At 36.3% G+C, this 18,244-nt stretch overlaps 1 protein-coding gene across 1 annotated transcript in view; it reads left to right on the top strand.

Annotated features, from left to right (window-relative positions):
- NALCN (sodium leak channel, non-selective) overlaps positions 1-18,244 on the top strand; it is a gene marked incomplete at both ends in the record, with an annotated part of 212,196 nt that overhangs the window by 18,659 nt on the left and 175,293 nt on the right. The window contains one exon of the mRNA XM_080917023.1: positions 2,663-2,794. Coding sequence (XP_080773149.1) covers positions 2,663-2,794 — 132 coding nt within the window. The remainder of the gene's footprint in view (positions 1-2,662; positions 2,795-18,244) is intronic.

The following is an 18,244-nucleotide window of genomic DNA, read 5'->3' as shown; positions in this document are numbered from 1 at the left end:
TTTCATATTAAAGCTAGAGTTTCTGGTTTTAATATTTAAATTTAGCTCCTACACATACTTATCGCCTTCATCCTTATTGAATGTTTGAAAGTTATTACTTGGGAGCAAGTCAACCAAGCCGTGGTGATTATAGCATATCAAACCCCATTGTAAGTGATTATTTTAATGACTCTGTGCCAAGAGAGATACGTAGACATTCAGACAAAAACACAGCCTAATTATAATGACAGCACCAATGCCAAGCTGTGACAGTTACAAAACCAATTTCATAGTTTTTTTTTTTTTTTTTTTTTTTTTTTTTTTTTGACAGCCATGGCTGAAAGCTTTGTTCGGACCTTTCTGTAATAACAGTTTACTTAAGACCTAAATCCACAGTGAAGGAAAACAGAAAGAAAAAGTTGTGGGTTTTCTGTCATGCTAATAAAATGGAAATCAGTTGATGTGTTTTTAATAGAACACTAGGTTGAAAAGGCAAGAAAGGGAGTGGTGGGTGTGGAATTTAACTTTCTCAATGCAAAGAAAGAGGAAATAATATAAATTCTATGGAGAATTGAAACCTGACAACTGATTTATTTATTTGTGTTATGAAGGTCAGTACTTTCTGCAAGTAAATTGACAGCCACACAGACAGGTTGATTGACAGCTCTAGGATTTGAATTTTGTACTACCAATGAAATAAAGTCATGGCAAAATATAAAAATGTGTCAAGACCTAAGATGACATGAAGCCTCATGGGAAATCTGCTTTCCCCTCAGCTAAGAGTTATTAGGTTTTTTATCACTTTGATTTATCGGCCTTGGTTCTGTCTTCAGTCAGATGTTCAATATAATTAATTTTTGACCTTGTGTGATTAATTTCTCATTTCTGACAGACACATATCTGGTTTGTGAAATGGTAGTTGTTTGAAGCAGAGGCCTTTGGAACAACACCTGCAGTATATTAACACATCTCCATAGATACTGACTCATTTAAACGTGATAATATCCCTTTGGAGCAGACACATTATGACCAATTTACTGAGGAGAAAACTGAGATACAGAGGGGTTTAAGCATTGTTTATGGGTACCACACCGGAAAATGGTGGGGTCTCAACTACAGACGACTTAGCTCGGTGTCACTGTTAAGGGGAAGTAGATAAGATGATGCCATGGACTTCAGTCCAGGTCCACTTTATCCCAGTCTCAGCCTGAGCTGTAGGCAGTGTTAGTTGTGGCATTAAGGAGCTTGCCAGTTGGATCACAGGGCAGTACCATGCAAGGCGTTCATAAGTATGGAAAGAAAAGAAGCCTCAAGAAGGGAATAATGTGTCACTGCCTTCTGTGCTCACTCAGAAAGGCAAACTTCTCTCTTTTAGTCTCTTCTATTTTGCTTTTGGGTGTGGGCCAGAGCCTAAGTAAGCTTGTTTTCTGGTACACTGGGATCTTTCTAGAGCCTCACTCTCCACCTGTCTCTGTCTCTCCACCTGTACTGTGCTGTGCACTTGCTGATCAGCCGTGCATCTCATCTCCATGTCTAAATCAAATTTATATTATCTCTCTCCCTCTGTCTTTCTTCACTGACCCTCTACTACCTATGATTCTATAATCTTAAAACACACACACACACACACACACACACACACGGAGACCATGTGGTGACATCAGTCCTGAGCAGTTGGCTCTCTCAGGTCTAGAGCCTTCACCTTCTGTTTTCTCCACTTAGGTAATTTCGTCCTCACAACTGAATAAAATTCAAATAGTCTTGGTTCTGATGCATTCTTGCTGTGTGGCCTTGAACAAATTGACTAAGCTCTCTGAACTTGTATAACACAAATCAAACACCCCACGGCTTATAGCTGGTGTGTAACAGACACAACTTAAATAAGATGTATGTAAAGTGACTTGGCACATGATAAGCCAACTTCCAGCAACTATCATCATACGTGGTTTCTATGCTTAGCTAACCCCACTCTGATATGGGCAATGGCGCTGGACCAGATTTAATTCCTAATCCTAAATCCAGCCTCTATACTAGTGTGACAGTTGGGAAAATTATCTAATTTCATAGAGTATGCTTTCTTATCTATCAAATTAGAATAACAAGCTAGGACTGGGATGGCGTTTAATTGAGTTAATCTGTGAATAATTCTCGAACAGCTCCCGGCACAAAATAAACCCAACTGAAAGCTCTTATTCACTACAGGATTATTTTCAGCAATCATTTATAGATAAACAAGAGAAAATAAATCATCTGTTGCTCCCTCTTTCTAGCTTTATAGCCATCACCAAATCATTTTCACTCTCACCCTTTGATACTAAATTGCCATGCCTGTTTTTCAAATTAGCCATTTTGAAAACTTTTTTTTTCATATAGTCAGAACTCAGGGTAAAAACAACCTAATTTCCAAGATGAAATATATACAAGTTAAATTAAATGTATTTTCCATGTTTAACTGAAGGTGTCTGAAATTAGCTTTCTATGCATCTTTAACTCACTGAAAGAAATGGATGCCTTTGGTGCCACACTTCAACGGGAAAGACATTAATCAGCAGTCTTGGAAAAACTGTTTTTTACTGTCATATATCAAACCTGTTGTCCCTCAGAACATCATCACACACATTGCAGTTTATGGTGACTTTTGTGTCTTTGGGGAGAGTTTACCTATTCATTTTTGCCTCCTCAGAAAATGATGCGGTCGTCGGTTTTCCACATGTTCATCCTGAGCATGGTGACTGTGGATGTAATAGTTGCTGCCAGCAACTACTACAAGGGAGAGAACTTCAGAAGACAGTATGACGGATTCTACCTGGCAGAGGTAAGTCCCTCGCTGGAGAGGGTGTGCGGCAGTCCTCAGAGTGGGAGAGCCTCATCAAGGGCCTTTTATGACCATGAAAATAACTCTAGTGCATTAATTACTCAACTGCCTCCTACATTGACTGACCATCTGCCTCTCGAGTGATTCCCCCATTTATTGTGTTGTTTCACTCATTTTCTGTCTCAGCAGCCTTCTCCACCGTAGTCGCATAGCCAAGGTAACCTTTGTCACTGGGTCTTACTCCAGAACTGTCTGCTAGTTTACCCACCTCTCTTTTTCTCCCCCCTTTTCATGCTGTATTAGCTTGCTTCTTCCCCACAGGTGCAGAAGCTCAGAGGTAAACTAGGCGGCTCCAAATCTGGACTACAGATGTCAAACCCAGGATGAATGTTAGAATGATGCTACATGAATTGCCCTGATTTGGTCATTACACATTTGTTCATGCACCACAGCATCAAATTAACCTGAAGTCATTAGGCTTGTGCAGCAAGCGCTTTCCCAGTGAGCCATCTCACTGAACCTAATATTTTTTAATTATTTTCACAGACCACTATTTTTAAATATTCTGAAAACAGAGCTCATAATTTAGTGGCTGTATATTTATGGAAAGTGGATTGGCACACAGAAACCCATTCATTTCATAAAAAGATACACATGTATCTTTTTATATACTATGCTACCTGTCCAAAAAAAAAGTCCATATGTGAGTAAAACAAACTTAAAACCAGAAAACCACACTTCAATTACGTTTATTACAAAAGAATTTCACATAGAAAGCAATTAGCTTTGCAGTTTGGTTCTCTTAGAACTCTCATAGCACATTAAAAAATGGACTGGGTTAATAAAAGTTTAGCTCATGTACACATGAATTTTTCTGAAAAAAACATGCATATATTGAATATAAACATCTATACAGATGTCAAGAAACTTCTAGGAGTTATTTATAAATCGTGTCCTCATTGTAGAGCTCTGTTTCCTGTTTAAAAAAAAAAAAAAAAAAAAAAAAAAAAAAAAAAAAAAACCTTTAATCCCCAGATTCCACTGCCTAGGAAGAGCTGTGACATGGCATTGATCTAATAGCTTCAGGTTATGTGGTGCTTACAGGCTGCAAGGAAAACAGATGGTAAACAATAGTGGTAAAGGGATGGAGAGCCCCATGAGGAAATTATATCCAAACCAATTTCAAAAGGTAATAAAATTTTCTGGGAACCTAACAAGAATTGTCATTAAGTAGAAACGAGCTGACAAGATGGCTTGGTGGCTGACAGTACTATCAGCCAAGCCTAGTAACCTGCGTCCAACTATCAACCCACATGTTAAAAAACAGAGAATCAGTATGAGTTGTATCCGGCCGTCCACACTCACGCTATTGCACAGGTTTGCACACATATAAAGACACCCAGAAGTAGAAACACAATCAGAGTGAATGAATGAAAATGTTTATTAAAGTATAAACAAAAACATAGACTGAGAGTGAAATTTTATGGTTAGTTTTTAACACAGAGATAGGATGTGAATGGGAGGGGTCCTCACTGATTTATGCTTTTCCCTGGTCATGAGAGATGGATGTACATCCAGGCAGATGACGCAGTGAGATGAAAATCTTAAGAGAAATGGGGGAGATTAAGCCAAATATAATAAAATGAATAAAAATTACTTCAAATGCAATGCTAAAGATCTAGTTAAAATTTCAGAGTACAGCCTTAACAGTATAATAAACATGTAAGATACCAGCTGCCCTAGATCTTACATAAGAACATAGGAAGACAGGGTCCAAACTTGTGGATTGCAGTCTGTTTTCTTTCCTCAAGAGGGGTGCCTGTACTCAGGTGAAATCTTAATTGGTCATTTAAGGCTAGAGCATGTCATTGGGCAGTGGAACGAGAGGGTGGGGTAGAAATCTTTAGGGGAAAGATAGATGGGAGACAGAGAAACAAGACAGACAGTGAAACAAGACAGACAGAGAGAGAGGGGGAGGGAGGGAGGAAGGGAGGGAGAGAGAGAGAGAGAGAGAGAGAGAGAGAGAGAGAGAGAGAGAGGAACCAGAAGAAGAGGACGGAGCTGACCCATGTGGTCTGGAGAAAGCGCAAGTAGCAAGAGATTTTATAGATGGACAATAAGCAATGTAGGATACATTTGCCCAATCTAAGTGTGCAATTTGTATCTACATCAATTGAGTTTTGTGTTCTTTGTGTGGGCATTTTTGGGTTGGATATTTACTGATATAAATCTGGATGGTATATTACAAATCTGTAGTGTTGTCATTTTACTTGGACTCAGGGGATCTGAGCTAATGGTAGCTGGATTTTTGCATGGTAGCCACAGGGCACGGTTGACCTAGGAAGATCAGAACAGCTGGGCAGCCAACTAGCCATGGGAACCATGGGGTTGGGTAAGACCACCGTGGCTGGTGCTTGGCTGGTTTAGTGTGGCTCTATTTTTAAAACTATACTCTACACAAAATGATACAGCTTTCTATGGAGTGTGAGAGCCAAAAGATAAGAGGATGAAGGAATATAGGTGCTTGACAACAGAGGTGAAATGAAAGCCAATAAAAATAGATAAAAATAAAGAAGAATGAAATAAAAATGGAGTACATGGCATCCCCATGTGGCCAGAACACAGGTTGATTGAAGTGAGAGAGCTAGAAAGTTGATTGAGGTCAGAAAGAAGTCAAGGTTTCCAATTGCACCATGATTTTGGTAATGAAATATGAAACCTAGGGTGTTATGTGGAGATGGGTGGTTTAACCATAAGAATGGGGTTGTAACAAGAGTTCAAGGAACCAACATAGTCTGCATAGTCTGAGAGTCGCTGAGTCTCAAGTGGATATTGAAGAGAACTGCTAATTCTTAGAGAGGACAATGTGGTTTGGGCAAAGTCAAGGTACTTGGAAGAGTGATGGAGAACTGAGAGAGTGGAGGGTGGAGAGAATGAATCATATAAGTGGGTTTATCCTGATGGAATCCTATCAAGGAGTTTTCAGGAAGAATGGATGGGACATATTTTTCTTATCCATTTTTATACTCCATAGAACATAGCAACAAGGGCAGTGTGTAGTGGAAAATTATGCAATATATTTGGGAGAGAAACAATGGAGGAAAAGACAGGTACAAAAAGTATAATCTGCACGTGGAACTTGATAGAGTGGAAGCAATTGTTTAAAGTAGAGATGCACTTGATGCTTAGTAGACTTGGTGTCATGAAGGTGAGAAGAGAGGTTACAAACTTCACAAGAGAACTGCATCAGGGGTTTAAGGACAGATAACCCACATTTCAGAGAATAAATGTAGAGATGAGCACAGTGATGGGGGTCTTGCCATTGTTTTGAGGAGGAACAGTCTCTTTTTTCAGGAGGCCTGATGTCAGAGATTGCCTGAGCATCTCTTCTGTGGCCTCCCCATCATAGGCACTTGCTGTGCTGTATCCTATAGAGTAAATGAAATAGCCATATACCCTGGAAATACAGGGAATCTACTTAGCAAAACTTTACCTAATTAATTTTCATGCAAAGCCTACCGTTTTGTCTTTCCTAGACTGTGCTTCTGAATGTTAAATAATCTTTCACTATGCTATAAGAAGTTACAAAAAGTTATTGTGAAGTTCATTAATTGATGCTTAAATGCTGGTAGATTTTGGGAACAGGTGATTAATCCTTGTCAATTTTGATGGTTTTATTTGTAATACTAAAAATAGCAACCACAAATCTAAGATGGTATAGCAAAACTTGAAATATATTATATGCCTCCTACTTGCTGCCATTTCCAAACCATTAATACAGAATTGATTTAAAAAATAAATAGGAAGATCCAGGGACACAGGCCTGGTGAGACTGCACTGTGAGTAATCAAAGGGCAGAGACGGCTAGGCAGAGCACACGGAATACGCGGCCTTCCAGTTCATTCAGTGGAGCCAGAACTCTGGCATAGGGACTTGGGATCGCCGGAAAAACCCTGTTTCAAAGTCTAGACACACAGACCCACAATAAAACAAAGCCTTTGTCAGTGGGAGCTGGGGTTTGCCCTGGAAAGGCAGTGCTTGAAGTTCAACTGTACAGACACTCTTACACCTGGACCAGAGAGGAGTCTGACACATAGGTCCAGGGAGAACAAATCAGGAATCCTCAGAGAGCAGAAAGTATTGTGCCATTGGTAAAAGGGTCTATAGTGGCCTAGAGAAAGAGCCAGGTCCCTACAAGTAGTACTCAGGACCTGTGGACACAGGGCTGAGCTACTAGAACAGCCTCACAAGAGCTCCCACATCTGAGCCCACAAAGACTTAGCTGAGTCAATGCTACCAGAACTGATGGCTTGTCCACCAAAAGCCAAACATTAAGATGCAGTTTTCTTCCTGAACCCATGGGCCCTCAAGTCCACGAGAGAGACGGGTACCAATCACTGACAAAAAGACCACATATAATCACAGACAACAAGATGGCAAGAGGAAAGTGAAAGAACTTAAGCAATGGAAACCAAGACAACCTGGCAACATCAGAACCCAGCTTTCCCACCACAGCAAACAGTGGCTTACCAAACATTCCAGAAAAAGAAGACTCAGACCTGAAATCACACCTCAAGATGATGATGGAGATCTTTGAGAAGAGCATGAATAACTTCCTCAAACAAGCACTGGAGGACAACCATAAACAAACAGAAGCTTTTAAAGAGGAAACATGAAAAACACTCAAAGAAATATAGGAAAACAGAACCAAATAGGTGAAGGAATTGAAAATGGAATTAGAAACAATAAAGAAAACACAAAAAGAGACAACCCTGGAGATAGAAAACCTAAAAAGGAAATCAGGAGTCACGGATGCAAGCATCTCCAACAGACTACAAGAGATGGAAGAAAGAATCTCAGGAGCCAAAGACAACTTTGAAAACATAGACAAAACAATCAGAGAAGATGCAAAAGCCAAAAGCTACTAACCCAAAATGTCCAGGAGATCCAGGACACAATGAGAAGGCCAAACCTAGGGATAATAGGAATAGAAGAGGGAAAAGAATATCAACTAAGAGGCACAGTAAATACCTTCAACAAAAATTGTAGAACAAAACTTCCCTACCCTTAAGAATGAGATGACCATGAGCATAAAAGAAGTCTACAAACTCCAAATAGAGTGCACCAGAAAAGAATTTCTGCCCAACACATAATAGTGAAAATGCCAAATGTTCAAAACAAAGAGAGAATACTAAAAGCAGTAAGGAAAAAAGGTCATATAACATATAAAGGCAGACCAATCAGAATTACACCCACTTCTCAACAGAGACTATGAAAGCTAGAAGATCCTAGGCAGACATCATGCAGACCCTATGAGAACACAAGTGTCAACCCAGACTGCTATACCCAGCAAAATTCTCAATCACAATAGATGGAGAGACTAAGATATTCCAGCACAAAACTAAATTTACACAACATCTGACCACAAATCCAGCCCTACAAAGAATAATAGATGGAAAATGAAACGAAAGGAGGGAAACTGCATCCTAGAAAAAACAAGAAAATAACTAAGCAAGAAAACCAAAAGAAGAAAGACACACAGACATAATTCTACCTCTAAAAGCAAAAATAACAGGAAACAGCAACCACTATTGCTTAATATCTGTTAACGTAAATGGACTCAATTCCCCAATAAAAAGACATAGGATATCAGACTGGATACATAAACAGAATCTAGCATTTTGCTGCATAGAGGAAACTCATCTCAGAGACAAAGATAGACACTATCTCAGAGTAAAAGGTTGGAGAAAAAAAAACTTCCAAGCAAATGGACCCAAGTAACAAGCTGGAGTAGCAATTCTAATATCGAATAAAGCAGATTTTCAACCAAAAGTTATCAAAAAAGATAAGAAGGACACTTTTTACCCATTACAGGTAAAATTTATAAGGAGGAACTCTCAATCCTTAACATATATGCTCCAAATACAAGAGCACCCATACTCATAAAAGAAACCCTACTAAAGCTCAAAAAATACATGGCACCACACACAATAATAGTGGAAACATCAACACTGCACTCTCATCAATGGACAAATCATGAAAGCAAAAACCAAACAAGGACGCAGTGAAACTAGCAGAGGTTATGAACTAATTGGAATTAATATACATCTACAGATCATATCATCCTAAAACAAAAGAATACATCTTCTTCTCAGCATCTTAGTATACCTTCTCCAAAACTGACTATATAGTCAGTCACAAAACAAACCTCAATAGATATAAGAAGACTGAAATACTCCCATGCATCCTATCAAATCACCATGGACTAAGGCTGGTCTCTAATAACAACAAAGACAACAAAAAGCCTATATACATATGGCAGCTGAACAATGCTCTACTAAACAATAGCATGGTCAAAGAAGAAATGAAAAAAAATTAAGGATTTTCTAGAAATTAATGAAAATTTAAACACAACAAACCCAAACCTATGGGATGCAAGGAAAGCAGAACTAAGAGGAAAACTCATAGTTCTGAGTGCCTCCAAAAAAAAAAAAAAAAAAAAAAAAAAAAAAAAAAAAAAAAAAAAAAAAAAAACTGGAGAGAGCATACACTAGCAACATGACAGCACACTTGAAAGCTCTAGAACAAAAGGAAGCAGATAGACCCAAGAGTAGATGGCAAGAAATAATCAAACTCAGAGCAGAAACTGACCAAATAAAAACAAAAAGAACCATTCAAAGAATCAATAAAACCAAGAACTGGTTCTTTGACAAAATTAACAAGATTTATAAAACCTTGGCCAGATTAACTAGACGGCAAAAAGAGAGGATCCAAACTAACAAAATCAGAAAGGAAAGTGGAGACATTACAACTGAAACTGAGGTAATTCAAGAAATCATCAGATCCTCCTACAAAAGCCTATACTTAACAAAACTAGAAAATCTGGAGGAAATGGGTGAATTCCTAGACAGATACCAGATACTAAAGTTAATCAAGACCAGGTAAACCATTTAAATAATTGCATAACACCTAAAGAAATAGAAGCAATCATCAAAAGCCTCCCAACAAAGAAAAGCCCAGGTCCAGACGGGTTCAGTGCAGAATTCTATCAGACATTTATGGACTACCTAATACCAATATTCTCCAAATTATAAAACAAAATAGAGTTCGATGGAACACTACCTAACTCATTTTTTGAACTTAAAATAAAGCTCATTCATAAACCACACAAAGACCCTACAAGAACAGAGAACTTCAGACCAATCCCCCTTATGAACATTGATGCAAAAATACTCAACAAAATCCTTGCAAACTGAATCCAAGAACACATCAAAAAGATCATTCACCATGATCAAGTAGGCTTCATCCCTGGGATACAGGGATGGCTTAGTATATGGAAATCCATCAATGTAATCCATCATGTAAATAAACACAAAGAAAAAAACCACATGGTCATCTCACTAGATGCTGAGAAAGCATTTGACAAAATTCAACACCCCTTCATGTTAAAAGTCTTGGAAAGAACAGGAATCCAAGGCCCATACCTAAACATAATAAAAGCAATATACAGCAAACCAATAGCCAACATCAAACTTAATGGTGAGAAACTTGAAGCAATTCCACTAAAATCAGGGACTAGACAAGGCTGCCCAATTTCCCCCTACCTATTCAACATAGTACTGGAATTCTTAGCCAAAGCAATTAGATAGCAAAAAGAAATTAAAGGAATATAAATCAGAAAGGAAGAAGTAAAAATATCACTATTTTTAGATGACATGATAGTATATGTAAGTGACCCCAAAAATTCCACCAGAGAACTTTTTCAGCTGAAAAACAATTTCAGCAAAGTGGCTGCATATAAAATTAACTCAAACAAATCAGTAGCCTTCCTCTACTCAAAGGACAAACATTTGGAGAAAGAAATTAGGAAAAGGATACACTTCATAATAGTCACAAACAATATGAAATACCTTTGTGTGACTCTAACTAAGCAAGTGAAGTACCTATATGACAAAAACTTCAAAGATCTGAAGAAGGAAATTGAGGAAGATCTCAGAAGATGGAAAGATCTCCCATACTCATGAATTGAAAGGATTAACATTGTAAAAATGGCCATCTTGGCAAAAGCAATCTACAGATTCAATGCAATCCCCATCAGAATTCCAACCCAAATCTTCATTCAGTTAGAAAGAGCAATGTGCAATTTCATCTGGAAGAGCAAAAGATGTAGAATAGCGAAATCCATCCTCAACAATAAGTAAACATCTGTGGGAATCACCATCCCTGACCTCAAGGTATATTACAAGGCAATTGTCTTAAAAACCCCATGGTACTAGTACAGAAATAGGCAAGTTGATCAATGGAACATAATAGAAGATCCAGAAATCAACTCTCACACATATGGTCACCTGATGGTTGACAAAGGAGCTGTAAACACTCAATGGAAAAAGGAAAGCCTCTTCAACAAATGGTGTTGGTTCACCTGGCGCTCAGCATGCAGAAGAATGAAAAATAGACCCTTCTTTATCTCCTTGTACAAAGCTCAAGTGCAAGTGGATCAAAGATCTTCACATTAGACCAGGTACATTGAAATTTTTAGAAGAGAAAGTAGCGAAAACCTTATAACACATAGGCACAGGGGAAATTTTCTTGAACAAAACACCAATGGTTTGTGCTCTAAGGTCAAAGTTGAAGAAATGGGACTTAATGAGATTTCAAAGATTCTGTAAGGCTAAGGACACTGTCTAGAATACAAAACGGCAGCCAACGAATTGGGAAAAGATCTTTACCATCTCCACATCTGATAGACGTCTAATATCCAATGTATATAATGAACTCAAGAAGTTAGATGCCAGAGAATCAAATAGTTCTATTAAAAAATGGGGTATAGAGCTAAACAAAAAATTCTCAATTAAGTAATATCGAATGGCTGAGAAGCATCTAAGGAAGTGCTTGACATCATTAACCATCAGGGAAAATCAAATCACAACAACCCTGAGATTCCGCCTCACACCAGTCAGAATGGCTAAGATCAAAAACTCAGATGACAGCAGATTCTGGCAAGGATTTAGAGAAAGAAGAACACTCCTCCACTGTTGGTGGGGTTGTAAACTGGAACAACCACTTTGGAAATCAGTCTGGCGGTTCCTCAGAAAATTGGACATAGTCCTACCTGAAGACCCAGTTTTTCCACTTCTGGGAATATACCCCACAGATATTCCAACATACAAAGAGGGCATATGTTCCACAGTGTTCATAGCAGTTCGATTTATAAGTCAGAAGCTGGAAAGAACCCAGATGTCCTTCAGTAGATGAATAGATACAAAACTTGTGGTAAATTTACACAATAAAATAATACTCAGCTATCAGAAACAATGACTTTATAAAATCCTTAGGAAAATGGATCCATCTAGAGAATATCATTCTGAGAGAAGTAACCCAGTCACAAAAGAACAGACATAATATGCAGTCACTAATAACTGGATACTAACTCCAGAAAGCTATGAACACCCCAGAAACAACTCACAGACCATATGAAGCCCATGATAAACAAAGGCCAAAAAACGAAATCCTCAGTTCTTCTTAGTAAAGCATAAATGTATAAATCCCTCTCAGAGTGTTGTACACCTGGACCTTAAATCATTAATAATCCAAGAGCTAAGAATATAGCCTTGTGTCAATTTTCGGTATTCAAAGATATTTATGCTTAATCTATACACACCAAGAAATCTGCTTCCACATGTTCTGTCTTACATGTACTTTATGTTTATGGTAACTAGTGGAATTTCAATGTATACTATCAAACCTCTAAGAGAATTAAGTACTGAGAAAAATATTCATATAGTGTTATGCCAAAATGCCTTTACAAATCTGTATATGTACCCCTCTTTTTAAAAAAAAATAAAGTTGAAAGAGAGATAAAAAATATGCCTGGTATTGATGGAAGTAATTCTTCTCTCTGTAAGTATCCACTGCTAACTACATGGCACTGAACATGTACAATTTTAAGATTATAGATAGAGTATAAAATGTTATTACAGCATCTAACACTAGCAGCAAAAACAAAGACAATAGTAACAAGATGATTTGAGAGGGTGTCAACATGTCTGTGCCATTGGTAGTGATAGTTTTATAAACTTCTCTTTTTATCTAGTTCATCAAATTTATACAATGTATAAATACACCTTTCTACATCAATTTTTTTCAATAAAGAAGTAGGTGAGTAGCTAAATTGACCCAGAATACAACTCTTTGAGATCTTGGAACAAAAAGGAAAAAAGTCAGCTAGGCATAAGATTTCATTCACATGAATAATCTATAGACAACATTGGCTTATTATTGAACAATACAAGCAATCCAAATCTGTCCCCGTAGATAGACTGACTTTCAGTGTTTGAGTTTCTCAGAATATGTTTGGACTTAACTTCAAATTGTTCTGTCATGAATAAAAAAATATTGTATGTGAATCATTATAATTTGTTTTGAGTATGACTAAATCATTATAGCCAAGTCTACTTTTTAACAAATAACTTCTTTTAGTCTAAGTCAAGAATCACCAAATTTCTTCAAGTGCCAAATAATAATGCAGTCTAGGCATTGTGGGGCCATGCTCTCTAGGTCACTGCCTTTGTGCAAAAGTGAATGTGACCTTAAGACAGCTGCATTTTAATAAAAGTTTATTTGCAAAAGTAAAGAAGAGGCTGTTGAACAGGCTGTAGGAACAGAGAGCTTCTCAGCTAGAATTCTCAGACGCCAAATTTAAATACAAAATATTACTGATAACAGTAGCTACCACTATTTGGAAAGCTCTTTGTGTGCTAAGTACTTTAAAGGAATCCATTAACTCATTTAATCTCTCTAAACAGCCATAAAGACAGTAGTTGAAGACCAAGGAGTGTAACGATTCTGTATTTAAGGAAACAGCATTACATAAGAGTTCTGAAAGCTTAACTTTCACACTATATCTCAAAAGGCCATGGGATTTGAAAAACACATTTTTTAGGTTTTTACATATTATGCAGTAAATTGTTTACTGCAATCTAAAATAAGCTATTCTACCCATAAGGAGTCAACTCAGTCCAAATTAGCATCCTTTAAAAATAAATTAATCTGCTTAGTTTCTTTGTGTGTTGGAGATTTGTTCTCCGAATTTGTTCTGCTAATTAATCTAAATATAGGATTAGCTATGAAACAAGAAAATTATGATTTTATTTCCTAGACTGTGCATTAAAATAAAAAAGAACAATTTTTTGGTAAGAATTTTACTTTTTAAAATCTTAGATAGTATTTTCTTACTATTGTACATACATGCATTTCATAATAAATATAATTATATTTTTTCCTCTCTTATAACTTTATTTTTTAAAAAAGAGGGATACATAATACAAATTTTTGAAAGCATTTTGGCATAACACTATATGAATATTTTCTGTCAGTACTTAATTCTTTTAGAGGTTTGATAGCATGCATTGAAATCCCACTAGTTACCATATGTACAACAGACATAACATGGAAACAGTTTTCCTGGTGAGTATAGATTAAGCATAATGATCTTTGAATACCAAAGATTGCCACAAGGCTATATTCTTAGCTCTTGGATTATTAGTGATTTAAGGTCCAGGTGTACCACACTCTGAGAGGGTGCTATACGTTTATTTTTTTTCCTAAGATGGACTTAGTCTTTCATTCTTTGGCCTTTGTTTTTCTTGAGCTTCATATGACCTGTGAGTTGTTTCTGGGGTGTTCAGAGCTTTCTGGGGCTAGTATCCAATTAACAGTAATTGCATATTTTATGTCTGTTCTTTGGGACTGCGTTATCTCACTCAGGATGATACTCTCTAGCTGCATCCATTTTCTTAAGAATTTCATAAAGTCCTTGTTTCTAATATCTGATTAGTACTCCATTGTGTAAATATACCACAATTTTTGTATCCATCCATCTATTGAAGGGCATCTGGTTTCTTTCCAGTGAGTATAATTATATTTTAAATATAATTTTATGTTTTAATCACAAAATTAACATTTTGGACTTTATTTTGCTGCAGTATGGTGATTTGGGTATTTGTATTTCGTTAGACAGTCCACTTATCAAAAATTTATGTACAAAGCCCACAGAAGGTGAGCAATTTTAAGAGAATATCTCATTTAATACACTAGATTTTTCAAGTCAAAAGAAGGGATTATAACTTACTTATCTGTCTTTCTCCCAAACTTTAGATAAAGCTAAGATTTGTAAAAGGCCTAGATGTGGCTTTAAAAGAAGTATCTTTTAAACATATATTTAGCTTTTCTGATATATGCTATCAAGATTAGAATATTTCTCTCATCAGTACACCCATATGAACACTGTATAGTTGTTATTAACTATTGTTTTCTAACTGAAATTGTATAAATAAATAATCAAAAAGCATTCAACTTCTTTTTATGAGTAATAAAAATAAAACAAAGGAAAATGTGTTGTTAAGTATACTCTAGCTTAGTCATTAAAGCAATCTATAAACATGCTTTTATTTTTTTACTTACAAGATTTATTAATTGCTTTTTACTATAATTAAGCACTTTAATTGCAACCATTAAAACAACTACTGGAAGGTAGTTTATCCTATTATTGGTAACATAATTTATCTTGGGTGACTAGAACAGTTGAAATCTACTAGTGATGTGATTAAATTAATTCTTAATAAAAACCATAGAAACTCAGAGCCTGGCGGAAGCGGTGATAGACGCCCTCTTGTTTTATTGCATAAAGTTGTTCTGTTTCATATTTCACCATCATCTGATCACTCTGTGGTGCTCTCTGGACCTACCTGAATGCAGAACTCAGCTCTCCTTACTCCTGGCATTAAGATTTAAAAGCACCTTTTAAAATATTCTTTGTAATTTATAAAGTCAAGAAAGAGAGAGGATCCTGGGCTTATTTCCTTACTGTAAATGCAATAAAACGTCCCATGGAGAGGTGTCTCTAATTCCAAGTTGGCCTGTCTCCTCCTTTCTTCACTTCTATGTCTGTTCCAATCCATTCTCAGACTTGCATTTATCACTTGGACTTTCATATGAACAAAAAGCCCCTTGTTAGATCCATAGGCTTCACAAAGTAAAGTGGTGTTCACCAAATGATAACCGTCAGAATTTATTCCACACAAATATAATTTCTAATGAGTATGGCTCTTCATCTCATGCCATTTACAAACTTTAAAGGTGGTTAAGAACCTTTAGAACAAACCACTTCTATTTGGTGATTAAAAGAAATCACAGGGACTAAACTGAAAATTTTTATTAGTACTGGTTTTCTGAAAACCTTCTTGGTACAATCCTAAATGATATTTCTAGCTGCTAAAGTTTATAGAAATTAAGCAATCTATCAAATAATTTTTCAATGAATCAGGATAAAACACTAGAAAGAATAGTCCTTAAGTCTGTGTATCTCAAGACTCAATATTCATGTGTACAGGTCAAGTACCAGTATCTGATTCCAACAGCTCTGAAATCATTCTCTACTGCAGTAGGCAACTAAAATAAGCTCACTTGTCAGACATAGTGACTCATGGCCAAGGTGCTAGTTTCTTTTTAAAGTTTCTGTAGCTTAAGAGAATGAATATTGTCTTTAGAAGGAATCATTGCTCAGGCAAAATTGTGCTAAGACTAAACTCATCATATGCTGCCAAGATCTATGAAGGCTAGGACTTCTCCATGGCAGATACTTAGGATATCAGATATAGCCATTAGCCTTCTGTAAGGCTCATTCATATAAGACTATTCTTCTTAATAGCTTTTCTTATTTGTCTATAATGTCTGTTACATAATTTTGTTAGGGTTTTCATTTAGAATCAATGAATTGACAGAGTGAAAAACGATCCTGTTCGTCTCTTGATCATATTCTTCTTCCTATTCTACTGAGATGCACATTCATTATTTTAATGAATGTCTTATAAAAATTTTGAGCACCTCTAAAATGTTTGGTTTTTTTATCATCCCTTTGAGATTTTAAAAATATTCCTCTTGACCTCAATACTGTTTGCTTAGTTGTTCTATTGTAGTTTTAAATGCTGTTTCTTTTAAATTTTTGCCACAAGATGCAGTGTTTCAATGAACGTTCCCATATGTGATTTCACTCCACACTTGGGGGGAGACTTTGAGGATTTTTGTTTGTTTTCTTTTATCAAAGCATATATCTTGCTTTGGAACTGCTAGGGTATAGGATACAATTTTTCCAGCTTTGAAAACTCTTATTCTGGTCATTTGTATTTGTATTCTTTCCAGACTGTATGAACAGCTTTATTTCACACTATGTTTATGATCATTCAGATATTCAATTTTATCATTCGTATATAAGTACTCATTATCAATTATATACCTGGTATTGATTATTATAAAGATGTTGTCTCTTAGCTTTTATTGGTTAGTTTCATCGAAGTTATCAGTTTTAATAATGTAAAACTTAGTAGTGATTACTTTTTATATAGAAAGTCAAGTGTCTTTGGTATTTAAAATTTGCTTGTGTCAGGAAATCTGTTTTACTAATGTTATTCACCAAGAAATGAAGGAAAATCAATGTATCTAACTCATTAGATAAAGGACATCAAATAAAAGGTATTTGTGATAGAAATAACTCTTAACAGAGAGAAATAACCTTTCTTAACATAAGTTATCAATGAAAATCTAAAAACAACGAGGAAAAATGATGACTATTCATGTCAAGAGATAAATTAGCTATCTGTGTTACTGTCTCCACTTCTTTCCAGCATTTTCTGGAACCCAAACTGGGACAACAGAATCAGGGTCAACATGAGCAAAGAAGTAAGAATTAGTAAATGAGAGACAAAGAGAAGGAAATGAGGAGGAATATGAGAAGGAAGCACAAAACAGTTTCAAGTGATGTTTTTATCTATCAAAAAAGAAATATGAGCAAACCTATAGACATGTTTTAGGAAATGAGAATTTACAGTGATGTTGAATATAGGATTAGTATACAAAATCCATGGTATTTCTAAATCACAATTAATGAAAATTTATTGAAAATAATTTATTTAAAAAATACTGAAATAAAGAATTCTCAGTTGAGGAATAATAAATGGCTGAGAAGCACCTAAGGAAATGCTCAACATCCCTAGTCATCAGGGAAATGCCAATCAAAACTACCCTCAGATTCTACCTCACACCAATCAGAATGGCTAAGATCAAAACCTCAGATGACAGCAGATGCTGGCAAGGATGCGGAGAAAGAGGAACAGTTCTCCACTGTTGGTGGGGTTGTATACTGGTACAACCACTCTGGAAATCAGTCTGGTGGTTCCTCAGAAAATTCGACATAGTACTACCTGAAGATCCAGTTATCCACTTCTGGGCATATACCCCAAAGATGTTCCGACATACAATAAGGACACATGCTCCACCATGTTCATACCAACCTTATTTATCAAGTCAGAAGCTGGAAAGAACCTAGATGTCCTTCAGTAGATGAATGGATACAAAAATTGTGGTATATTTACACAATGGATAACTACTCAGATA

This window comes from Micromys minutus (genome assembly GCF_963924665.1).
Source record: "Micromys minutus genome assembly, chromosome: 5".
NCBI lineage: Eukaryota > Metazoa > Chordata > Mammalia > Rodentia > Muridae > Micromys > Micromys minutus.
The sequence above is the reverse complement of the archived record's forward strand: the minus strand, read 5'-3'. Positions and strand labels throughout refer to the sequence as shown.